Source organism: Liolophura sinensis, chromosome 7, assembly GCF_032854445.1.
Source record: "Liolophura sinensis isolate JHLJ2023 chromosome 7, CUHK_Ljap_v2, whole genome shotgun sequence".
Taxonomy (NCBI): Eukaryota; Metazoa; Mollusca; class Polyplacophora; order Chitonida; family Chitonidae; genus Liolophura; species Liolophura sinensis.
This window is the reverse complement of record NC_088301.1, coordinates 37370685-37397090: the sequence shown is the minus strand read 5'-3', so window position 1 is coordinate 37397090 and position 26406 is coordinate 37370685. Positions and strand designations below refer to the sequence as shown.

Sequence of the window (26406 nt, the reverse complement as noted above, 5' to 3'; positions counted from 1 at the left end):
GCATTTATTATATTTATTAATTGGATTGCTGCCAACGGCCTTGTTGAGATTTTTTGATAAGCAGTTTTATTGATGGAGGCAACCACACAGTGCAGGATAAGCCATCAACTTTTGACTATTCAATAATTAATACCTAGTGAACAATTAATACCTTTTCATTCCTCTCCATCCCGTAAGTGGGAAGGTCTGCAAGCAACCAGCAGATGGTCGTGGGTTTCCTCCCACCATAATGCTGGCCGCCGTTGTATGGGTGAGATATTCTTGAGTATGGCGTAAACCACCACTCAAATAAATAAAAAAAAAAATAACCTTTCAGCAGTAATGTAGAGGTATATTATGGCAATGCTGGGATAAACACACTATATACAACATACAAGCACCAAATGCACATAAAAAGGCTGTGTGCAAGATACATGAATTCAGCAGTAATGGCCGCACCATGGATTTCCATTCATGTTCTTTTTTGTGAGTGAGGTACCAAGGTAAAATCAAGTCACATGTGAAAACCTAATGAAGGTTCCAGGGAGAAAACAAACAATTTGTTATACAAGAAAACGTATGTAGATATTAGAGCAGACAAACACCAGACCTTCAGGACCTATTTTTGATAAATTAATCACAGTTATAGGACAAAAGCAGATATTTAACCCCGCTGCTCCCCCCTCCCCCCACTCCCTGCACACGAAAGTTTGCCACTTTGTTATGGCTTCTTGAAGGATCCTGTGTAACCATGTGTACTCTCAATTGCGATTGCCAACCTGTCTCTGATCCCCACCCCCACCTCACACCCCCCTCCCCTGCCCAATTGGTTTTTTTTAAATCGGTTCATTTGAGCCAGGTATGTGGCATGAAATACAGAGTAAAGGCTGACCTTCAAGGGTTTCTGTGTTTGCTGTTGCTGGATTTCTCACCATGATGTTCCCTCCACTGGCCAATTTCACCTTTTCTGGTAAACTGACATGGACGGACAGCCTTCGCTCCTTCAGTTCCATAGTCTGTTGTCCTGCAGCAAGAAACCATGTGATATATAAAATATAGCAGTTGATGGTAGAACTCCTCAGCCCTGAACAATTACATAGCCTGCTTGAACAAACTACACTGGAACAATGTCTATTTCAGCTGGTGAAGTTCATTCAATATAAATACAACTCTCAAAAGAAAAGTACTGTCGAATCATGATGCATGTACAAACCAAGGGAAAATGTACAATGCATACAAGTCAAATCTTACATTCAATTTTTACCTTAATTGGAATGCTGACTTATTTTGATAAAATTTGTAAACATGTAGTTTTAGTGATACTGTGCACACAAGACTTAAGAAACCAATCAAGATGAAGTTTTACATCGGATAGAGAACAATGAATGCCTAAAAGCATCAATGCTATTGTGGTAATATGGTTATTTCGACACAATTCTCTGTGATGTAGCCAATTTCTTCATCTCAGTCCCACTTTCTCTGGAAACAGATTTTTTAATATGCTATGACCACCATGAAATGATCACATGTATCCCTCTTTGTCTTACCCAAACAGGAGCTTAATTCATAAAAGGTGATCAAGTTACAATCTAATGGTACCCATACAGTATATTCTCTGTCCACCACTAACCAGCAGCAGGAGAAAATTTCGATTGAAAGTGAGAGCAAGTTTCAATTGAAAGTGAGAGTAAATTTCTCACCTCCAGTCTGTTTTGCAAGTAGCACTAACCCTTATTCCTGGTGGTGGTTATCCAGTTCACATGGGATAACAAGAGTTACTAGTGTAGTTTCCATGTCATTTCTGAATGTAAACTTTACTCTCAATCAAAACTTCCCACTCTGCCTGCCATTATACATGATTACCAGCTGGTTGTCTCTGGTAGGTCCCTTAATAAGAACAGGGATACGGTTGACTTACTCCTAGCTGATTGGATTCCACACGTACAATTTTTCTGACAAGAAAGAATGATTGACCATCATTGTTAGTGGTCACCGTTTCAGGTGTTCGGAAGGTAAAGGAAAAGCAAACAATCATAATTACTCTGTAAAAAAGGGCGAAAATAATTTGGGTTTACACATGGGTTGGTTGGGTGAAAGTAACCATCCTTTCTATTTTCAGTCTGACAGTCGCTAATTACAGATACAGTGCACATAAAAAGTGGAAGTAATTCAAATTAGTACACAAACTAATGTATGAATAGATTTGAAATAGCCAAATGGCACATCTATGAGCTATAATAACCATCTATGCAGAACTTAATGAATTTCCTTTCCATAAATTATGCAACTTATATTTATTAACATGTAAATTAATAAACAGAGTTTAAGTGGTCAAAAGGTACATCCATAGGTTACAATGACCATTTCTACAAACTTTTATGCATTCTTTTTAACAGGATGAGAGACTGAGCAGTAAAAATGAGTATAGAATCTTCACTGTCAGACGCAAGAGATCATCAAACAATTTATTCATTGTGTGCTGATGTAAATGAACAGGAAAGAAAAAAAACTGGTCAAACCATTAGCTAGAGGAAACCCATGATCATACTAAAACTTGCTAACACCCGTGAAAACTGACATCTTACAGACCATGTTGCTTTGTCCACTTTTATCTCCATTTAACCATCATGTTATTTTTACCGAATAAAGTAACAATCGACCGCTATTTCTAGTCCCCATTTTACCTAGTGCATGTTAATCGTATTGTATAAACCAACACAGCATGCTGCTGGCCAACTCCTACACATCCCCTTCCTCACCACTGGGGGCCACAGAGGTCAGAGAAGGGAGATAATCTTCTTTAATGAACAGTTTCTAGGGGGACGTCTTCTTAAATTTTATTTTGACCAGTACACTTTTCTTGGTGTGAATCATTAGTTGATATGACATCAAGGAATTCAGGATATGAAAAAATGCAGTACAATGGCTTTATGTCACTTTGCTTGCTATATTTCATTGAACTAACGTAGTTTCTGATATTTACCTGCCTCAACATTTAATCTTTGAATTAAAAAACCAAGTGGGGCCTCCATGGCTCAGTTGGTTAGCACGCTAGCGCAGCATAATGACCCAGGAGTCTCTCACCAATGCGATAACTGTGAGTTCAAGTCCAGCTCATGCTGGCTTCCTCCCCGGCCATATGTGGGAAGGTCTGTTAGCAACATGCGAATTGTTGTGGGTCTCCCCTGGGCTCTGCCTGGTTTCCTCCCACCATAATGCTGGCTGCTGTCATATAAGTGAAATATTCTTGAGTACGGTGTGAAACACCAATCAAATAAGTGCGAGAGGAGAGTTTCCCCGCTCCTCACTGGTCAGAAAGTTTTAACATTTTGACCATGGTGAGATGCCCTGAGACAGCATTCAGAGGGTATATTTTGTATTTCAGTTTGATATACTGTGTGAAGAAAGTCAATGAAATTTAGTTCTGAAAAACAGATTGCAAAAAGCTCCATGCATGCATAATACTTAATTATCCATTTACAATTAAAACATTAGGATATCATTTACATGTATTTTGAACTGACTTTGGTGATGATGTTGTTGTAACATATTATTTAGTTCAAGCAACATTTGGCAGAAAGATTAAACCAACAAAAGACAAACAAAAAAGCATAGCCAGCATAACAACTAGTATTTGGTCTACTAACCCATGTGCTTTCGTGTGTGCATATTTTCCAAGATTGTCCTTGCCCCTCTGCTCCCCATAATTGATCAGATCAGAACAGAGAGGCACATTACCTTACCAGGTGCGTCAACTTTTCCATTTCTAATGTCCGATTCCAGCGAAACAGTAACAATCTCTGCATCGCTAGTGAGCGAAAAAGTCGCTCATTTGAAGCATTTTTAATCCATGCCTCTTATCTCTCAAACGAGCATGGTTTTTGTCTTTCTTGTCAAGAAAATTTCCTGTAGTTACCGTTGCACTTTAATGGCAAGCGGATATGCTAAACTAAGTAAATGGTAGTTGTTGAAGCTCGCAATGTCGGAAAATGGTCAATATTCACCCTGTTCCCAACACCCCATCATTTCAAGGCTTCTAAGTTAGCCCTACAACAGAGCCTGGTTACTGGTGATATGGAGGGATATCTGTCCGAGGTAAAGAAGTCTTGCACGAAAGGAAGTAGTAAAGCACCGTTACTGGATCAAGTCCTTTACCCCCTTCGGTCTGCTCAGGTTTTGCCGATAGGAAAAAAATAAGATCTGATGGACCACAAATGAAACACAGCGGTTTTTAAGAGAGACAAGTCAACACTAGTCTTAAAAGAATTTAAACGTGTATGAGTGACTGAAAGCATCCTTTTCTGTTCAATCCTCAACAGAAATTGGTGTGTGCTGCGTTTGAGAGTGGATTTACGGGCCCACTTCGTTTCGTAAAGTGCCCTGTGAAATGGCTCAACCAGGTTTTTAAATTCAACAATTAAATGTTGAGGCAGGTAAATATCAGAAATTGTTGAAAATAGAAATCAAAGCTTAATTTAATTGAACGATGAACTAACCATTCTTATGGCTCTGCTAAGAGAATGAGTTGTTGTGTGGAAATGTTCGACTGATAAAGTTCAACTGATTCAGTTGTATACTGGACTTTCCCAATCCAACAAAAGCTCCACTTACTCTTTGCTTGCTGGGCTTTCCTTTTCAGTTTATTTGTTCTTTCTTGAGTGGGGTCTACAGCAGGCGGAGCCACATCAACAATCAAGAAACCCCCTATTGAAACAAATGAATGAAGGTTCTCACAGTTTAAGCCATAGGCCACCATAAATTGGTGGTACACTCATAAAATCTGCAGAATATTTGAAGCATATTTATCCAGACAACAAGACTGACTGAATTCCCCATCACACTTAAAGCTGGAAACCCTATCGCAGTAAGTTTATCTACTTGCATGTTGATTAGGCCGAGACAAAAATAAATATTTTAACAACCACAGATCCATCCAACAATTTCGACAGAGTGCATAACTGACAGGTTATTGTTATTGTCTGTTGTTATTGTACTATTAAAGTAAGTATAGAAAGCTCTCCAATTCTGACTACCAATGTGCTCCTGAGTTAAGTAACTGATACAGACTGTAACCATTTGCACTGACATATAGTGGACATTAATGTTGAGCTATAAAGCTCTCTTACCAGACTTTCTTTTGTCATAGACAGCCCTCTCATTCTGGTACCATGCCAAAGGTTTAAGCCTTGTTCGTTGTGATCTGCGTAGACCTTCAGGAGCAGGGGCAGGCTGAACTGCAAATGAAATGATCAACTGCTCACATGGTATGTAAGTTATAAACAAATCTGCGATAAAAATACATTACTGCTTGAGAAATACATTATTTCTGTCTGACATTTGCAAGCAGTACAATATTTATCACACATACATTTAAAAACAAAACAAAACAAAGTACATTCTAATATGTTTAAAAATGTCATTGTTTGCCCATACTTGCTTTCCGATCATCACAGCAATATAGTGGCCCTAGCACTATGGGATTTAAAATGTCTCATCAACAAGATCATTCAGAAGATAGGGTCACTGTTAAAAGAGAAGCCAACAAATAATATAACCGTAGTTATGGCTAAAGCTGTTTCGTCCTGACATGTTTATGTCATGAAACTCAGTATATCAATTTTTAATCTGGAATTCCAGGCAATGGGATATAACACTTCATGCTCATATGGCTAAAAGGCAAAACAGCAACCAGCTGAAACAGGTGCATTCTCCGATTATAGAAATAAGTCATGTCTGATTGGTTAAAACTGACAACATGGCCGTGCTAGATTTTCTCAATGTGTGTGATTTTGCTTTCTTTGAACTGTGATATCTCAGTTACCATATGTCAACCTAGGTTCAGACTAAACAACATACTTATTTTTTTATTCTCCGTTGCTTGAGGAACAAAACCAACAGCTGGCGTATCACTTCTTGTCATCTCCCAATAATGGACCGGGGCTTCACTCAATGGTGTTTCTGAATATGACTTTGTCTTGCTGTTTGTTCCTGGTGTTTTTAATATCGACTTCCTCACTGTGGCTGGAGTAGCTGCAAACGAAAGTTAATATAAATACAGATGCAGTGTTTTATCTCATAAAACAGAGGTACTGAAAAATATCATTAAAGAGAATGGTGTGTGAATACAAAGTTTGAAAACCAGGGATACTGTTGTCTTTTATTTTCAAAAAGTACCTTAGCCTTGGATGAAATTAAAGGTCAATGAATAAGTAACCTGAAGGTTCACTGTGATGTGTTGGAGAGGGTAGAACGATAGAATTGATGGTCACTCTCCTCTGTTGCCTCTTCTGGATGCCACTGGCAGGGTTTTGTACGTGTGGGGTGATGTCAAGGGACTGACTGAGTTCGGAGTGTGCCATACACAGATCATTATCTTCCTTTGTATCTTCTGCACCAGTAAGGTTGCGTTCTTCTTGATCGTCTGAAACAATTAGAAACATACACCTTGTTTTGGAAAGGATTTCTTAACCGCAGTTCTCATCTGTGCAACTGATTTGAATGAATTCAACAGGGCTGCACCAAAGTACCTGCCTCAAGGTTACTCTCTCGTTTAAAAGGTGCGTTTTTTGGAGTAACTGTGGTTAGGTGGGACCTCCGTATAATATGGCTAATGACAAGATGCAGAGTTAAAGCTGGATAAAAACTAATTGAAGACCTAGCTCTAAGACAGATCTTAATTGTGTAAACTTAGTTGGAAAGCCTAGTACAATGTCATGCATTCTGAGGTAATTTTAAAATCCAAACCCTAATTAATTACAATAGACAGATTTGCTGAACTCTTTTTAGGCTGAAAAACTTCATTCCACATATCTCGACATTGGTGACTCTCTCTGGCCGATATCATGTATTTTTTTGTTGTTGTTGTGACATGACCTACATATTGCATGTTTTAATAGGCGAGACCACACTTCTCATAGTTTCATTCCTCTAAAACTAGTCTCGCGTTAGGTCATAGTTGCTGTCGGGTAATATATGAGGTAATTAACAGCAGGCCTATTGTCTTCAGTCTCAACTCAAAGTGCACTGAGAAAACGTCTTTGACATTGTGCATGGTTTGCTTTCTACGCACGATCCTTTAAAAACAATCCTTGTCCAATTTGCTGCCACCTTATGATCTTTTCAAAAGGTATAGAGACTCATAATAGCCATAGATAAATAGGTATCCATAGATAAATCAAGTGGTTGTCTGTGTGGGCAGGTTTACACCTAACACTGACTATAATAACTACATGTAGGCCCCTTAGGCCTCCTAAAAGAATACCTCCGGCTACAGTCTACCATCTACAGTTGGGTGGCAAATCTACCAAGTTTCACTGAAGAGCAAGAAACTGCAAGAACGAACTAAAGCATTAGATGAAAGCCCACTGGGAACTGAAAATACATACTGTTTGTTTAGATCTTCCCTACTATTACAAAGGGCTTAAACCACCTACCTCTCACATATGTAACGTTTTTGCACATATACATGTACCATTTGTTTTACATCATTAAGACCCTACACTGGACACACAAGCTCCAATCCTTCAGTCAATCAGCAAAGAAACTGTTCCTTTAAACTGGAAGATTGCTTTCAATATAGCCATTATACGGATAAAGGTCAATCAGTCATTGCAATATACCCTTAAAACTGAAGACCAAGTGAGGAAGTTACAACTTCCTGTTTTAAGGTCTTAAAACGATGGACCAGACGTAGGATTGACCCTGAATCTATACAGCCCCTAAGCGGACACTCTACCAACTGAGCTATCAGAGCCGGTCTCACATTTTTGAAGCCAAGACTTCAGTTTTTCTGATAAAAAATTATCAAATTTCACAAAAGAACTCTTTATTATGCAGAGGTCCAGTCATTTCATCTGAGCAGAAAGTAAGTTATCAGTTTGATATGGTACATATTAATGAGGTGGCTTGATTGACCAATCAGTGATCCCTTCACAAGATTATTATTGATTCTGTTCATAATTTTGTTGTTGTAGTGCTATCCTGGCCAGTCATTTGGATGGCAGCATAGACTTGCCAGCTCCAGTTTTCACACACAAAACTGGAGTCTCCAAACCTCTATCACTGATCAAATGAATGTAGCCTATTGATATATTGATGAGCCACACCTCCTGCTTATGAAGTTCCACAAACCAGTCCTCATCTCAGCTTGGCTTTCCCAATTGTTCATACAGAAAGCAGGAATCAAGTGAATGTGATGTAATCAATATCAAAAATAAGATCTATGTCTTCTTTCAACATATTAGAAAGTTATTGCATTCATCTGAGAGTATACTGATACAGGCTCTGGTTAAAAAGTATAGCAGCGTAATGACCCAGGAGTCTCTCACCAATGAGGTCGCCGTGAGTTCAAGCCCAGCTCATGCTGGCTTCCTCTCTGGCCATACGTGGGAAGGTCTTCAGCAACCTGCGGATGGTCGCGTGTTTCTCCCGGGCTCTGCCCAGTTTCCACCCACCATAATGCTGTCCGCAGTCGTATAAGTGAAATATTCTTGAGTATGGCATAAAACACCAATCAAATGAATAAATAAAAAGTATAGCATAAAGTGGGGGAGGGTGGGGGTCTAAATACAGCAAATTATTGAAGAAAACAGAAAAAGTTAAACCTTACCTTCGCCAGGGGAATTTTCAGGAGGACTGTTTATCACTGCAAGAAAATCGAAATACAAACTGGAAAACTGGTACTGTAACCCTCAAGTGGTGATTGCCACAATTTAGAGGACATGTGGTTACGGTTAGCTAAGCTATGGTAATAAAATAGAAATTAAATTTAGGGTAAGACTATTTGTACACTGAGCACACTTCTATTGGAGGCCAAGAAGTTACACATTAAAATCGTCCTTTCACATGGGAAACATGTTTTCACAAAAGGCAAAAACATGTTTTGGTTGACTGGTTTAAAAGCTTGGTCCACTTTTCCTCAATTATTATATTTTAGAAACAAATCATCAAAAAAGCCTAATGAGCAGCACTGATTGCATGTTTATTATTACAGCAGGCAAAATGAAAATTTCATGGTTTCGAGTAATGTCTATCACAGCATCAAATAACATCCAAATAATAAGGTTTGGTAGGGCTGATTTACAATTTTTTTTAACCTGGAAGTATTTGGGTAAAAACAATATTATTATTTTCACCATTTTTGACAACCAACCTGCCAACAAACATAATTTAGAATATTACTCTGTCCCTTTTTTAATTAGTTTTCTATATTACATATGCCATCCCAAGTTCAAAATGGCAGATAGACCTACAATGCCCTGAAGTGATGAAATTTCATAAGAAGTTTGTCCAAACCTTTGTATTTCACATGTTTTGGCTTGGACAAGGAGGTTAAATACATGTAGGTTATCTTTCTAAATATATCTCCAGCTCATACTGGCTTCCTCTCTGGCTGTACGTGGGAAGGTCTGTCAGCAACCTGCAGATGGTCGTGAGTTTCCCCCTGGGTGTGCCTGGTTTCCACCCACCATAATGCTGGCCGACATCGCATAAGTGAAATATTCTTGAGTACAGCGTAAAACGCCAATCACATAAATAAATAAATAAAATATATCTCTACACAAAGATATCTCCAAATGTCATATTTTCCTCCTTGTATATCACATATGCGTTTTTTAAAACAACATTCAAGTCATTTTGCTGTTTATCCTCACACACAAACAGCGCAAGTTCACTGCATGTGAAACAATGTGGAGTGTGACTAACACAGACAACAGCTACAAGACATGCTGCAATTTTGTAGGCCACAGTTAACCTATTTATACACATGCATTTACATGATGTTTCTGCTTCATCCTGTTCCAGTTCAGAGAATTTTCGTCGCTTAGGTCGAAAACTTGGCCCACTGAATGACCCGGCAATAGCACTGTAGTCATTGTAATCTGTATCATACTCTGTAAAATGCAAACGTCACATAATACAGTATATACATACAGTATATGCAAAACATATTAATGTACTGGACATCAGAATTTGACTTAAAAAGTCTATACCATCTGGCTTCAGTCCTCGATGTGGCCATTCTAATCATGTAAACCACTACTGTGACAAAACTGAAAATCCATTTACCACAAAGGGAAAAGTCAATAAACGGATCTCTGTGACCAGAGTGCATTGATACACTGCACTGTACTATACATGGCATATATTGTGGTTTTCTCTACTTAATGAACTTCATAGAGCTAGTCCTTCATGTCCACTCACCCTTGACCTGGTCAAAATCTGACATCTTCAATACTGGAGGTTTCCTAACAGGGGTTACATACTCTGATTCATCATTTGGCTGTTTGGACACTTTCTTGGAGACTTTTTTCCTGCTCTTTCTGGGAGCTGTGGCAGCTGGCACTGGTTCTAGACAAAGATTCATACCTGATGCTTAATTGATTGGTGTGGCAGTTTAATCATGCATTTTCATTTGACTTGTTGAATTTGATGAGTTGACTCGACAACCATACCGTGTGAACACAGAAGGCCAAGTTTTTATTTCTTGTAATGCAACTGTTGTACCCTTCCACATACACTGTAAGTATACTACCATTCTATGGTAATGTTAACAAAGAGTGTACAGCATACCTGAAAAAAGCCCAAATTACAGGAAGGATTCCTGTAACCTGTTTTGTTACTAATTGTAATGCTCAGATGTTTCTATCGTCCAGAACAAATTCATATACATCGTAAGTTTAATTAATCACATGTCTAAACAATCTACAGTCCACATTTATGAAACTAGAGGATACAGTTTCAATTTAACAAGCCTACATTTTATATACATACCTAATCTCTCATATAATTCCATCAAGTGTATGGGCCTCCAAGAATGGAATAAAGTACCCATTTCTATATGTTGTATAAATTCAAAACCTGTGTTCAAATCAATACTTCAAGGCCATACCAGAGCTTTTTGGTAAATCTATTTCACAAATCAAATGACATTCTGCAGGGTTTGAAATAACTGGTCTATATGTGCACATATTTTTCTGGCAGTGGACGTAGATTTTGTCATCTACATGCACCATGTCCACAAACAAAAATTCAAATCAATATTACTCACATTTATTGTCGATATTTCATTGTCATGTACATGTACGTTGCTTTACTTCATTTCTAAACATTAATGGAGGTACAAAATCATGTTGTCAAAGCACGTAGGCCTACCCTAGTGTTTCATTACTAATTTCAAAGAATAGTGCCTTTCTACGGGTTGATATTCCAGAGCTCAACACTTTAGTACTGGTGGCTCTTGAAAGTTAATAATATTTTTTCTTTCTTTTGTTGCATTATTTTGTTATTTAAAGCCTTCAACTGGCAGCATTTTTAGCTTTTGTGTAATATCCACTGCTATATGATTTTTTTTCTTATCTTCTCTTGACTAAAGGGATATAAATAAAACTCATGTGAGCTTTAATCCCACCAAATGAACTAAGTGTTCATTCATATATTCATATCTTTGTTTCAGGTTGCCGCTGTCCATTAAGCTGAATTGTAATATTTGCTCATTGGTTGGTGAATAAAAAATTTATCACCCAAACAAATTAAATGTCCAGGAGATGTGGAAATTTCCAGATAAGGTTGATGTGATCATTTTCAACACCTTCCCTAAGGCTAAAGGAGGCTGTTCATTCAAAAACCCTAACAAGGCAAATTAAAGTGGTGTCAAAATGTCTCTCTCATAATTCAGTAGTTTTGAAGACAGCTCTAATGCTTTTCTACTCACCCTCACACTGTGGTTTAGCCAATTTAACACCTCCTTCCTCCAACTGGAATCGCTGAAAAGGTGAACTGGATAACTTAGACACTACAACTACTGGAAACCTTTTCTTCCCCGCAGACACTTTGTTAGCTGTCGTTGTTTTCTTACGTCTTCCTCTGGGCATTACTTTATGCGGAGTTGATTGCTCAGCCGGAGAGCTCACCACACAAACCAACCCCTTTTGTTTTGTGCCTTTAAACTCTATAAGTGAACAGTCACTCTCATTGTTTGTGGGATGTGGAGATACAACTGATCCTCTAACACTGGAGTTCCTTTTTTCAGCGTCTGAAGTTCGTTTCCTCTTAGTTTTTAGTCCACAACATGGACTTTCCCCTGAAGTTTTCACAGAATTTTGACGAGAACTGTCAAGAATGACAAAATCCTCATCGTCTTCCTCTTCTACATCTAGTTCCAAATCCATCCTTCTGTGAGCCTCATCTGAGCACAAAGATGCAGTTGACATATTTTCTGACACAGTTCTATCCTTGACTGTGCATTTTACAGCTTGATTGACCTTTTTGGAAACATCAGTTATAGCTGTTTGACTTGTACCCTGATCTTTAGAAGTTCTAATACTAGCACCAGCCCTTTTTGCTGGACCTGTCTTGACTATTGTATTATAAGGAGAAAGACAAACAAATGCAGACTCAGTGTCTGTGGCTGATGGGCACTGCTTTCGAAGTTGACTTACTTTCTTTGGTCTTCCACGTTTTCTTTTGATCTTGATGGATTTCTCATCTTGTTTATTCTCAACAGCAGATTCTAATACCACTCCCCCTTCTCTCATTGGATTTTCATTAACAGTTCCTTGAATACCAGACTGAGTTAAAATCTTTGTCTGTGCTAAATCAAATGACCGATTAGCCCTGAAACCACCATCCTTTTGGCGCTTATGTTGGGTTTGTACACTGTACTGTTTTTCTTCGTTGGCTTCTGCCCTTTCATTACCAAGTTTTTTCACAGACTTAGCTTTCTGTGACTTCCGTAATTTTGGATCCGACTTTACTGAAGGTTTCCTTGGTGTCTGTCTGGTGCTGTTTACATTTTGCATCACTGCTTCAGCAGCAGAATATTTTCCCTTGTGCATTTCACCAAATGATTCCACTCCTACATCAACCAGCTCTTCACCTCCAAAGGCTTGCTCAGTGTCATCCAAACTGCTATAAGAACACAGATTTAGGACATAAATCTATTTTAACGATGTACCACAAAATGTTAAATTTTACAGAAACAGACACAGTATGCAATGCATTGCAAATGACAAAAAACCATCATTGAAATCTTTTCTTTTACAAAATTTAAATGAAGTATATTTTTACTCATTTTACTCACCACAAACATGAATTAAGCAGATCAGATAACAATGCTAACAAACCTAATCATCAAGTACATCAGTGATGTCTTCAGAATCTGAAGACTTTCAAGATGCATTTTAAATGTAACACCTTGGAATTTGACAGTTAATGGCACATAAAGGCTGGACATGTCAGACTAAAACTCTTAGGTAACACAATCTAAACAGATTCTGTTAACACTACTACACGAACATCAGCATCTTACACCGTGACCACAGGACTTTACTAACTGGTTGAGTAACAATTAGTGTATTTGACCTAAAGTTTCCACCAAAATTCATCAAACCTCATGATCAGGACAGCTGAAGCAATACGGGAAAGACAAATATATTTAATCCACCTACATCATATATTGGAAACATTCACTACAAGTAAACAAGCCATACCAATTTCCTTTATCTTGGAGACTTTCAGCAAAACATGGTGGTGGGTCAGCAGAATATGTGAGTCTGTTCATAAAAAAAGGAACAAACAACAAATTTAACTATTTATAACAAATTTTCTCAGATACCTAAAGCCTCTCATGATGTTAATCTATTGTACGCATGCATGTGTTTTTCGAAAGTTTGTCTCATGATGCTTTGTGTTTGCGTACGATTCTGAGTGGCAGGAAACAAGCCAAGTGCAGAGGGAATTATGTTAGCAGTTCAAAACAAAAAAACACTCCCATGTCTCAATGAGCAATTTTCAGCTGAAATCTGAGCTTCTGCTGCCAGAAATAAAGTATCGTTAACCAAACTGACATCTACATGTGTGCGTGTCTTGTAGACAATTCCTACATTTGAAAATGAATCATGATCTAGATGCAAGCAGTGGCTAGACCTAAATTGAAAAGATAGCACTTAGTTTCACAGCTGTCAACATCATGGATGATCTACAATAGTGAAGCACTAAAACAGCAACACTCTCATTCCAGGTCTGTAGCTCGCTTTCAGTTTCACATTAATCTATATTCATTGTGGCTTTGTTTAATATGTCATTTCCCTTACATGTAGCTTTCTTAATAAAACAGGTATAACAAGCAGGTTATTGTTGTTACAAAATTTGCTCATAAGGCTGGATATTCCTGAAATGAACATTTCTGTCTAAAAACACTAATCTGTATGTCAAGATTTTCAAGATCACACCCATGAACTTTCAGGTTGCAAAGAAATGTAATGAATTGATTTTACACTGAAAATGCACATGTACTGAATATTGAAACAAGAAGTCAACAAGACGATAATTATGAAAAATATATATGAATATGTACAAACTATGTAACCTCACTGTAGTCCATTATGAGATGCCAGAACCGGTTAATTGACTTCTCTTGGTGACAAATTAACATTTAACTTGCATGTAAATACATATAGAGTAGAAATACTACAAGGTAGTACGGTAATGTTTAAATTATTGAAAATCATTTCTGGAACATCTTTATGGACTGCAATCAGGGCATTGAATTTACTCACACATTTATACAATTAGACTGATTAGACTGGTTACAGCAGTTAAAAGCATATTTTAATTATTGTGGGTACCCATTACCCTACCCTTTTGTATATATGTTGATGTAACTCCACAAAGATTGATTTATTGAGAATGACAATACTTGTATATCACTTTTGAACGATGTTATTACAGTTAATCCAAGATTATGTTCGTTATAAGTAGCCTACCATGTTCAGCATGAATGTAGATCACTATTACTGACACCCAAGTTATAACGACACTGATCCCAGAATTTACTTTTCATCGGCAGGCCTACATATAACACGTTGTTGTTGTAGATATTCTCCGGTCGTGAACTTCCTTTAGAAAAAAAACTAATCTTGAATTTTAAGATAAAATATGGTTGAGTATTTGGTAGTTGTACTTTAGGAAGCTTTGGATAGCATCACTTACTCATGATTGCATAGTTTTAAAGTATACTTTCGTAAAATTTACTCCCGAAAATCAGAACTCGGGATCACGAAGAGATCTTAGACTTAAGTCATAATTTGAAATCACTTTAAAACTGCTATTTTTTCAGTAACAAGGGCAAAATATCGCTTGACAACGTAAATATTGGGTAAGTCATTGCAAAATAAATTTCAGCTAAAATAACGGAAAGGAACCCACCAAGTATATATGTATAATATGTTGACGTAAGTCTAAGATCACTTCGTGATCCCGGGGCCATATCTTACCGTTTTGTTGAGCCAGCCATTTTGCGCGTGTCTCATGCAAAGGGTAATTTTTACGCATACTTCGAGTATTACAGATAATATGAGACAAGCTATTTTAATCACTGTCAACCGTAAAGAAAGTAATATCTTTTTAGTGATTTTATTTGTTGATTTTTAAGTCGGATATTACTTGAGAAGTTCTGAACTTTTGGAGGGAAAAACTTACTAAAGTCACGGATATCCGGGCATTTGACGCTTTACTCGCGCCAACACACTTTTCTAGTGCAGACATGGTGGTGGAAAAGTCTAAATAACATGGCAGTTAATTCAAAACTCATTATTATATGTAGTGCTGGCTGATCTGTTGTCTAACATACCGTAATTTTCATTACTATTAGCCGTAGTTCTCAGAATATCGTCCAATGTTGTTCATTTACCTACCCACATTTGCCACATTAAATTATCTTTCACCTCCAGCGTTGTCAGTTTGACAAAGTCTCACGCAAAAATGTCTCAAATTTGCCACGTCGACAACAGTGGTAGGATTTTAGCCTGTTTGTGACTGACAAGCAGTTATTTTTCAGGTTAGCCATCACCTGGCTGAATTCCGTACCTACTTCGTTGCAAACCTATAAAAGGAGTGTCGGAATGAATATTGATGAGATGGTCTTGAAGTCCGAACAGTATCGGTACTTATTGTAGGTATTTGATCTAAAATCTGTTGAAAAATATAAACAAGTGGTGCCAAACCATTTCAGGACTTCATAAAGTTGGAAGCCATCTGTTGTAAGTCTGTAAATAAGCAGCCTGTTGGGCATAAAACACCATCTTGTTGGGCACAAATATGACAAAGTGGTGCCTAACACACTTCACATGTAAATAATAGGCCCTATAGGAAATCTTCAAGACAGTAATTGGGTTTAATGAATGTGTCAGCCTCAAATAGTTATTTGCAGGCCTAATGGTGTAGTCCTTGACATGACTCGTAATATAGAGATTAGTGAAATATGTTGGGCCAGATACAACCACAAGATGGGTTATTTGTGCTAAGATATAGAAGAGCACGGCTGCAGTTCCTGGGTGCAAAGGCACTAGAATCCAAAGAAGACATGTTGACGAAATCAGCCTGTGTAGAATCTTGTATGTATAGATTGAGCTTCTGTACATCAGGGGCCGTTTTACAGAGGTTTGGGAATGCTAGGTAAAGTACATTTATCATTGTGATGTATCTCTTCAACATGTGTTGTCATGGAAGTTACCCCATGTGCAAATTACAAACTGCTTTGTAAAATGGGCCCCAGGAGTGCAGAAGCAATAGGACCCATGGATAATATGTTGATGGGGTCAACCAGACAAAGTTTGTGCAGTTTTTCAACGTTAATGTGGATAGAGCCTCTGTAGACGCTTAATATGAAATCAGGAACTGAGGAGCTTTTGCGGTAATAGGAAGGTCCTACACGATAGAGTTGTGTTTTATGAACTGGTAACAACAAGAGGTCACTCATTATTATCCACATAACAACATCCTTGTACACAGGGAGAAAAAAAATTAAAACTTTGTACAATATAGCATGTTAGTGAACTGAATATTTTGTCTGGATCTTCATCAATTCATAGTTGTTTCACCACTGGAATTTTTGGTATCTGTTCAATCTTGAATTTGGAAGATAAATTATTTAAATAAGAAAAAGTGGAATCCACTTGTAGGGTGACAACTTACTGATGCATAATGATAAACGTAAGCATCATGGATTTTTCCATAAACAGAATGTTCACATGTAACACATTTGTCTCCCAACTAAAATACCACAGAACTGAGTTTTGTGTGACAAGTATTAAAAACAATTCCCAACAGAATAAACCTAACCTCTTTCTGGAAGGCTGTAACATCAATGGGTCCTCCAGAGTGTGATCTTTACTATCACTTCGCACAATTTTAGTCCATGAGCCTGTAGCTTCCCCAGCAATGCTCATGGTCATCTGTAGGAGGGCCAACGGTCTACCAACCTCTGTAACATGCGATGACTTGTCATCAGAGTACAAAGGTTTATCTTTAACTCTGGGCAGCTCCAGTTTCATGTGAGAGTTGTTTTCTTTCAAACTTATGCACTTTCTTGAGGAATTTGGATAAATTTTGACTTCATCAGAGTCAGAAGTGTTGGCATACTCTACATCCACTGCCCCATTCTCATCCTCCTCCTCCTCATCGCATCTGGCATCAACACAATCACTTGCCTGGGCTAATGCAGTTATTTCTGCTGGACTTTGGTGTGCTTCTCTATTGTAGGTATATTCAGGGGAACTAGGTGCATAGCCTGCAGCTTGACTGTCATGAAATGGCTCACCTTCAGCCTGACCAGCTTGAATCACTGATGTGCTTCGGATCTGAGGATCATTTTGCACACCAACAGGCTGATTATGTGGCGTCTTTGTAGATTTCCTATTAGCATAGGATGGACTTCTACCTTGTCTTTTCACAGAGCGTTCCAAAGTCTTCTCTAACAGACTCATGGTAACTGGGACAGAGTTTGATTCAGAGAACTGTTGGTTATCAGACAACCGTTTATTTCTCTTGCTCCTCCTAAGTGGTGTGGATTGTCCTGTAGATTTAGCATTCTGCTGACAAAATGTCTCTTTGGTGTTTTTTGCTGACTTAACTGATTCAACACCAGAAACTCCTACATTATCCAAGGATGCCACCAGACCTGTGTCACACGATTCATGTGGTTCTCTACTGACCTAAAATGAACAACTAAATAATTTACATACGTGTGCCACACACAAAAAAATGTATATGCATTGTAAAGACAGCATATATCACAGATAATGTTAATGTACAAGAAAGCTAAAATATGAAGTAAGGTTCAACACAAAGACAACTGAAAAATAATAATTTAATTTTTGTTTTTTCTTATTGTGTTGAAAGGAGTGTTAAAAGGCATTTAAATATTTGAATACTATGATGGGCTTTAAGAGCCACACTGAGGATCTCTGAGGTTACATCACCTTTTTTTCCCTGATGTCCACCAGTAGGAACAATTTTTTTTAACATTATTTCAGTAATCTTTTACTCATAGCTAAACAGAGTTAATCCAATATTCAGTGTTGTGATTGGCGTTACAGGACGTTTTTCTCACTCTGATCACACTCTAAGAGTTAAAGGTACCCAAACATTTGAATTCTAAGGTGGGCTTCATGGAACATACTGTCAGAGGTTAGGGACTATGGCGTCACAGGATGTCTTTCTCACTCTATAGTCCCTAACCTCCATAAAGCCCACCTTAGAATTCAAATGTTTGGGTACCTTTAACTCTCTTCACAAAAATTTAAAAAAATAAATGAAAGTATATGTATGCATAGTTTTAAGTATTCTACTTAGTGATGCCTACTTCGAATTTTAGAGGTCTTTTTATTTAAATCTTGCACACTGTGGAAGTTTTCTATATATTATTCCATGCTCTCTGTTGTCCATTATATTATTACAAATCAGCACTAAATTTTCACATCAGTGTTTATAGGTACCTTTTAAATATTTTTCCATTCTGTTATATATCAAAATCAGCTTTATATCAAGGGCAACCAATACAAATTGCACCAAAAGACTGAGCAGCAAAATTTCTCACTACACAGTGCTTTGTACAGATTTATGCATTGTTACCTTGGTGGCTGTTAATGCCAGATCGTCACATTCTTGTGCGCTGGGTGTCGTCTGTACAGACTCTCTGTGTATAGTTATGCTATTTTCTCCTTCTGAAAAGTAGACAAAATAAACACCATAACTATACATGCACAAAGTTGAATGTTCTGATGTTCTGAAAAAAGAATGCCTTCTCAAATTTCTACATCTGCAGTTTTGAACTTTTGTTCTCATCAGGGTAGTATACATGCATATAAACTACCAGGCAAAAGAAAGGTTTCACCCACTTCTTGAGCCCATAAAACAAAAACAAAGGCAGATATAAGAATTAAGAAGATTGGTTTATAAACAGGAATCATTGTGAACTATTCTCTCAAAAAGACTTTAAAATATTGGCATTAAATTGGCCACAAAACACAATGAAAGAGACAAGGGGTCAGAAGAAAAAATTACACAAATGTAAAGTCAACTGGCAAGTGCATGTAAAGTCACAGTATCCACAGAAATGAAGGACTACAGTCATCAGTAGTGAGTGTGGCCACCCTGGGCATCAATGCAAGCAAGCACACGCCTCCGCATTGACGTCGTCAGTCGCCGGATAACGTCAACAGGGATAACGTTCCATAGGTTTAACAGAGCTTGCTCAAGTTCCTGTTGGTTAGTTGGAGGAGGCACCAGCTGTCTCAAACGGCGGTCAAGGTGATCCCAGAGATGCTCAATGGGATTCATGTCTCGTGAGTTGGCTGGCCAGGGCAACACGATGACGTTTGCGGTCTCGAGGTAGTCTGTAACAATGCGGGCAGTGTGAGGTCTTGCGTTGTCGTGATGCAAGATCGATCCTCTTGGCTGTTGTTGGAGGAAAGGACCGACGACAGGTCTCAGTACCTCATCAACGTATCGCTGGCCAGTCAGATTACCTCGCACAATAACCAGCTGCGTCTTCATTTGGTCACAAATCCCTCCCCAAACCATGACGCCTCCGCCTCCAAACGGATAAACATCTCTTATGCAGTTTGGCGCGAGACGCTCGCCTCTTCGTCGGAAAACTCGAACTCTGCCATCGTTCCTGAATAGACAGAACCTGCTCTCGTCTGTAAACAGCACTCTTGCCCAGTCACGTCGCTGCCACCGAGGTACAATACGTGCCCATCGCCATCTGCGTTGACGGTGTAAAAGGGTCAAGGCCATCCCACCGAAGGGGTGGTAAGGTCGTAAACCAGCTGAACGAAGACGACGCAGTGTTGTTCTGGGGCTGATGACATGGCCTGTTGACGTCGCTGTGACGAATCGGTTTCGGAGGTGGATCTGCCGGATGTAGCGATCTTCAGCCGCAGTTGTTACCCTCGGTCTTCCCGATCTTGGTCTGTCTTGGGTCTGGCCTGTCTGCTGATAGTGTATCAACAACCTCCTGATGGTGGTTTGGCTGCAGTTGAACGTTCTTGCAATGTGACGTTGCGAGACTCCCATGGTGGACATACCGATGGCCTGGTCTCTTTGCGCTTGCGTAAGTCTTGGCATACTGTTGGTGTTTTTTCGGTCACTGAATGTCTGCTCTTTCGAGCAAGAGTATTTATGCAACATTACTGCACGTGCATCACGAGCCATGCCTCAAAAGGACGTTTTGCATGTGGTCGCAATTTCACAATTCCAATTGCTGCGTTCGTGACGATGCGTTCTGGTAGAGGAAATGATGCAGTCATACACTAAGTCCTGCTTAGAATCAAACCCGGAACCGCGCTTTTCCTTTTTTTATGACAAAAAATACGGTGAAACCTTTCTTTTGCCTGGTAGTTTATATCCATGTTCACATGTTAACTAAGGTATATCTGGAGGGCATTATTCTGATTAGTTTTTTTTTTACTTTTAATAGTTCAACCCACTAAATGTAGATTTAACCTCCAAAAACATGCAAGTAAAAAACAGTATTCAACGTCCGTCTTGCAAAAGTCACAGGATTTTGCGAGTAGAGGTCACACTTTGTTGCAATGCTTGTTGCTTTACTTTGGATTTCTTTATTTGACATGAGTGTAATAACGAGTTATGTCATGACCTTGAGGGTATATGAGTTGACATTTGGCTATGGTCAATATTTTTCTGAGATGATGCTGAAGCTGTTAATATTTTAAGTGATGACCTTCCTAGTGTGTACAGGTAGACCTTTGGTTGAAGTCAAAATACTTTTCCACAGCATACAAACTTTATCACCAAAAAGTGCATTTAGCAGACGTGAAACTCAGAGGAACACTTGCACTTCCGATGGATAGGCCAACACCTGTACTGTATAATTAACTGCAATTGTGGAGTTGTCTCCCTTGGGGTGTTCTATGTTTTATACCAGGTCTACAATTGGACAAGTATATTGCAGTTACAATAAATCTTCAGAATTCAAAATTTCAGAGTACTTATCATGATTTTTGTCTTAAATTTGAAAAATCATCACTGCCTCTGCTAAGACTGGGCAAAGTGCATGCGGATTTTTTTCTTATGTTCATGTATTAACATAAATTAAACATAGCACCTGATTATGACTTTCCTAGTAGCTTTACTGGAATTATTAGGACTTATTCTTTGAATTTACATGAAAATCTGTTAATTTTATTTACTTGACTGCTTTTAAAAGTTATACTCAAGAACTTTTCACTCATATTATGGCAGACAGTAATACGGGTGGAAGTAAAAGCAAACACAGCACTGTCATCCACATTTTGTCACAAAGGTACTGGAGCTGGAGAATCCACAAACTACTCGTCCAAAACCAAACCTTTATTACCATTTATGTTCTAGCAATTGAAAAACAATCTTCTTAACCACTTGAGTACGACCATCTCCAAACAGGAAATTAGATAACATCCCTTTAATAGAGAGGTTTACAAGGCTACTTAAACACATACATAAATGTTGGCGTCAACACACAAATAAACGGACGTTTCACTGCTTTGTGGTTTTTTGATGAAATGCAATTAGTGAGTGCCAGGGCAAATCACAAAATATCTTTCTTATCAGAAGCAAAAACCACAGAACTGCATACAGATGTCACTTCACAATATAGCGATATTAAACTATATTTCCTGACCTGAAAGGCACACAGCCAATCATGTACATGCTACATTCAAACATTCCCCCCAACACAGAGCTTTTACAAATAACAAAAACTTCACTTACATACAAACACACCACCATTTTTTTCACTATGCACAATCTAAATGGTAAGACTGCCTAATTAAGTATAAATTTATTGTACTTTCCAAACAATACCTCGTAACATCAACTCACCCGATTCTGCATAATAGTCTTGCAGACTCACCACGTCTTGGGTCTTGTCAACAGTTAAGTTCGTCTTAGTGCGCCTATGTTTAAAGAAGCAAAATTCCATATAAGAAATATCTTCTCTGTGCACAGTACAAATATAACATATATCTGTTTTTGAGTACATTATTAATGGTTTGTTATTGATTTACAGCTAGTTATTGCATTTGATATGGGCATGCATGTACATGGAAAACTGGTCACAAAGTTGGACAATCCGAGAAATATATATTTCAAGATGAAAAACTAACCTGCTGAATCAGTACTTTCTTAGAAACCTTACCTTCCAGTGGCCTTCCTGGATACCTGTGTGTTATTTGTCTCCACACCGGAAAACATACTGGATACCTTGTAACAAAATCATTTGTCAAATTCAGTCCAAGCTTGCAACATTCCACAATCTGTGTACATGCAATTACCCTGAACCGCTATTATTTTGCATGTAAATGTGGAGTTTTATGAGGAATCAGTGACAAAGAGACAGTCAGGACATTGGTAATGAGTAATACTGAGAGCAATGACTATTAATCTGTAACGGCAAATTTGTTTTCTTTTTGTTCTTTTGCTCACCTGGAATTTTGTTTAAATTTTAGGAAAATATAAAAACAAATACAATAGGTATAATCATATGTGGCACACATTTGGAAAGATGTTTTTATCATACGTGAGTATGCACATCTCTTTAAAACGTGTATCAAAGGGGTGTGAAATTTACACATACCTCTTCAGTTTGCTGCTGTCGAAGTGCCTTCTTGTTTCCGACCTTGCGAATATGCTCCCGTGTTTTTGATTTCCGTGCTTCTGATTCACATTCTATAAGTACACATTGAACAGATTACAGTAAAAGTTATTTCATTACCAATGACAATACCTGGATTGTCAGGCCTTTAGATTTCTACAAAACATTGGGTATACACACTACTGTACTTCAGTTTATTTTCAGGCACTTTTTTAGGATTTGCCCTAGTGAGCAGTCACTATGTCTGTTGTTATATGAAGCAGAGTGAATGGTAAATTCTTTTTAACAGTAACGGAAGTCCAGGGCATCACCTCCACATGTGGGAATTTCACACTCAAGTCAGAGATACACAGATCCCAGGCCATATGCAACTCATTTCAGAAGAAACACCCCAAAAGAATTTATATATTTCATTGGTGTTTTTCACAGTACTCAAGAATATTTCACTCATATGACAGCGGAGGGAGGAAAACTGGGCAGAGGAAAACCCATGACCATCTGCAAGTTGCTGAAAGACCTTCCACGTACCCCCAAAAGAAAGTAAATCTGCAAATTTTCAAACAAATGTGTATGGATGAGTGGAAAGAAATGATCATGGTTCTATGTTGATCAATAAGAGAATGTGATAGAGCCTGCTTTAACAGATTTTGTTTTAATTTTATTTTAAGGATGGTTGAATGAACAATTTTTCATTCATATGACGACGAGGAGTCATTTGTGTGTGTACATATATTATGTCTTCTTATGGCAGGCCGAGTCCATGCCACCAAAGTGTTGCCTCCATTGAAGTATGATGTCGAAGACACCACTCATGACAACCCACCCAGTCATATTATACTGACGTTAGGCAAACCAGTCATGTGCTCTAACACCTCAATGCTGAGCACCAAGCGAGGAAACAGCAACAAGTACCATTTATTTTAAAGTTTTTGGTATGACCAAACTTGGTGTTGATCCCAAGGTCTCTCCACTTTGAGGCAGATGCTCTAACCATTAGGCCACCATATATAACAGTATCCTGATACAATTTAAAGCTCTATAACAATGTGACAGACTCAGACATTTGTGAACTAAAAGCTATTCAGAAAGCTGGCATCGCAAATATGGTGGCATTGAAAAAAACAAAAGCCAGTGACTCTGACAACAGGCAGTGAAAATTTCACTGTCCTTCAAAGCCCTCGCATTGTTGATGACTCAGTGAAAACAGCATCAATAACAGCTGGTCTACCGGTTTGTTCTAAATGTTAGGCTATACCATTGTTATTCCTACCAGTCAGCCTTGTCAAAATACACAAGCATAACAATACTGCCACTTGGTTTCCAGTCATTCTAGGGTGATGGGGAACTTAGTAAGGGATGTCAATACCACTGTCAAGGCAAACATTCTTTGTGCTACAGTAGGAGGTGTAGCTGCGTTTCACTGGTTGATGCATGTTGTAAATTTCACCTCGCTGGGAATTACTCAAGTACTCCTATAACGAAGAATGAGCCTATGTTTATCAGCAAGAGCAACAAACTGAAGCATGGCGAGGTATTCCTGCTGATATTATGAGCATAATACAATATTTATACATAGAAGTACCGCCTTACATGTAGACTATATGTATGCATTGGCCCAGTCGAAAAACTTGTTCCAGGCGGTCATTAAACAAATTATTCGTTGAGGGTACTTTAGCGTAAAAAAAACAAAACATACAGCAGGGTCAGTACGGAATTAAGAGAGCAACAAGAGTTAAAAAAAAATAAAAAAATCTTTTTTGGACTAACAATCAGGTTACCTTTAAATATATTTCGAACGACTGCCCGGAAAATAGGTGACTCATCTTTTTCTTACTAAGACCATTGAAACAAGGTAAGACACATTACACTAAATTGTAGACTTCTAACATAATAATGATGGTGTTTTTTGTTACAAAGTTACAAGCCATATTAAAATGAGTTGGTCCTATTTTCAATTTATTTCATCTGATGTAACAAACTGATACTACTTAACTTTAAACCATATCTTTCACCTATAAATGCTCACCTGTCCAGTACCCCTCATAAGAATCCAAATCATATTTGCTTTCTTCTAAGAGACTTTGAGTTGATACAGTCATCTTTGTACGCCTTGTAAATAAAAGATACCATTAAACCTTATCTAACAGGACAAAAATGACTGGTCAATAACAATCACAGTCGCAATAATCATTTAATATACACGAATGTGAACTATATGCATCTTACATGTATATACCATATGTGACCTAAAATTTTTTCAATGACTAAGTTACTCAGCTTACCTGATTCTGAGAGCTCTATTGGCCTTAGAAAGAGGTTTTGAGATTAGATACAAGGCAGGATGATATACTACTAGAAAAACATAAAAATATATTTTTTTGTGAAGCCATTAAATTGGTCAATCCAACCAATGTGGTTTTCTCTCCAAAATCAAATTAAAAATGTGTGTAAATTGCACTAAAAGTTGCTTTTCATGTGTGAAAAGGTTGAGTTCTCCAGGTATATTTCACTTAAAGGACAATCAAATTTGTGTTTGAAGGAAACCTCCTGAACTAAAACTACAGTCAAGCAAGTTAGTGGGAGGTGAATTTGAGGCTATGACCTAGGGGTCTTTGAAGTAAAAGTTGCTTTACTATATAAGGTGACCAAGTTGCCATCCTCATATTCAATAAATAACACAAAGGGGTTCTAAATACTTTTTCTTTTTTTTGACACAAATTCAAGATGTACACAACATTTGGTGCAACTACTTCAACTACATGTAGTCAAAGTTGACCTTTACTCTCAGAATTAAGTCCAATATGCAATAATTTCCAAAATAATCTACTATACAAAGAAACATTTTTATTACCTTCCAGACAGTTTGCTTACAAGTACTTGCTGGGAACTGTCTGCAGTCAGATCTTTAACCTAAAAGAAAACAAATTTTGATCAGCGGTCAGGGAGTCAAAAGTTTCCCCTAAAGGCTTAATTCTTCTGATGACAAATCACCTATAAATCAAGGCCCACTTTCACAAAACTTTGTAAGTTGTATTTACTAAAAGACATTGCTTACCTTATAGTACCATTAGGTGACATCATTTACGAGAAAAGTGTCAAAAACTGATTTACTAAATTTTTGCAAAAGTGGGCTAAAAACCATAAACGAATGAATACATAATACATGTTCTGTAAACAAAGAAGCATGTAAAAACAACAGAGCTTCACTTTTGACATGAATCTGAGAATTTTATTCTCATCATGACTCCAGTAAACCAAAAAAATTCCCAAAATTACTAAATGTTATCAAATTTCCAATTCCTAACTACTGCAGACCAGTGGACAAGAGTTTCTCATCATTAAAGTTATGAACATCGAATCAACACTATGTTTATCTTTTATACTCATTAAAACCTTCATTTGCAGCAACAGTTCTGTGGCACTAGATTCAGCTGGATTCAGACAAAGTCAGTCTACGCATATCCATTTAGATTCTGATAAAAAAAAAGGAA

General features: G+C 37.9%; 1 protein-coding gene across 1 annotated transcript in view; it reads right to left on the bottom strand.

Moving 5' to 3' along the window:
• LOC135471240 (uncharacterized) overlaps positions 1-26406 on the bottom strand; it is a 36959-nt gene that overhangs the window by 6837 nt on the left and 3716 nt on the right. The window contains exons 2-18 of the mRNA XM_064750371.1: positions 25767-25825; positions 24942-25024; positions 22898-22989; positions 22460-22524; positions 22144-22217; positions 18892-18983; positions 17101-17972; positions 13470-13532; positions 11693-12888; positions 10183-10329; positions 9756-9872; positions 8588-8623; positions 6194-6400; positions 5836-6009; positions 5106-5213; positions 4591-4683; positions 872-1003 (exon numbers count right to left, since the gene is read on the bottom strand). Coding sequence (XP_064606441.1) covers positions 872-1003; positions 4591-4683; positions 5106-5213; positions 5836-6009; positions 6194-6400; positions 8588-8623; positions 9756-9872; positions 10183-10329; positions 11693-12888; positions 13470-13532; positions 17101-17972; positions 18892-18983; positions 22144-22217; positions 22460-22524; positions 22898-22989; positions 24942-25024; positions 25767-25825 — 3610 coding nt within the window. The remainder of the gene's footprint in view (positions 1-871; positions 1004-4590; positions 4684-5105; positions 5214-5835; positions 6010-6193; positions 6401-8587; positions 8624-9755; positions 9873-10182; positions 10330-11692; positions 12889-13469; positions 13533-17100; positions 17973-18891; positions 18984-22143; positions 22218-22459; positions 22525-22897; positions 22990-24941; positions 25025-25766; positions 25826-26406) is intronic.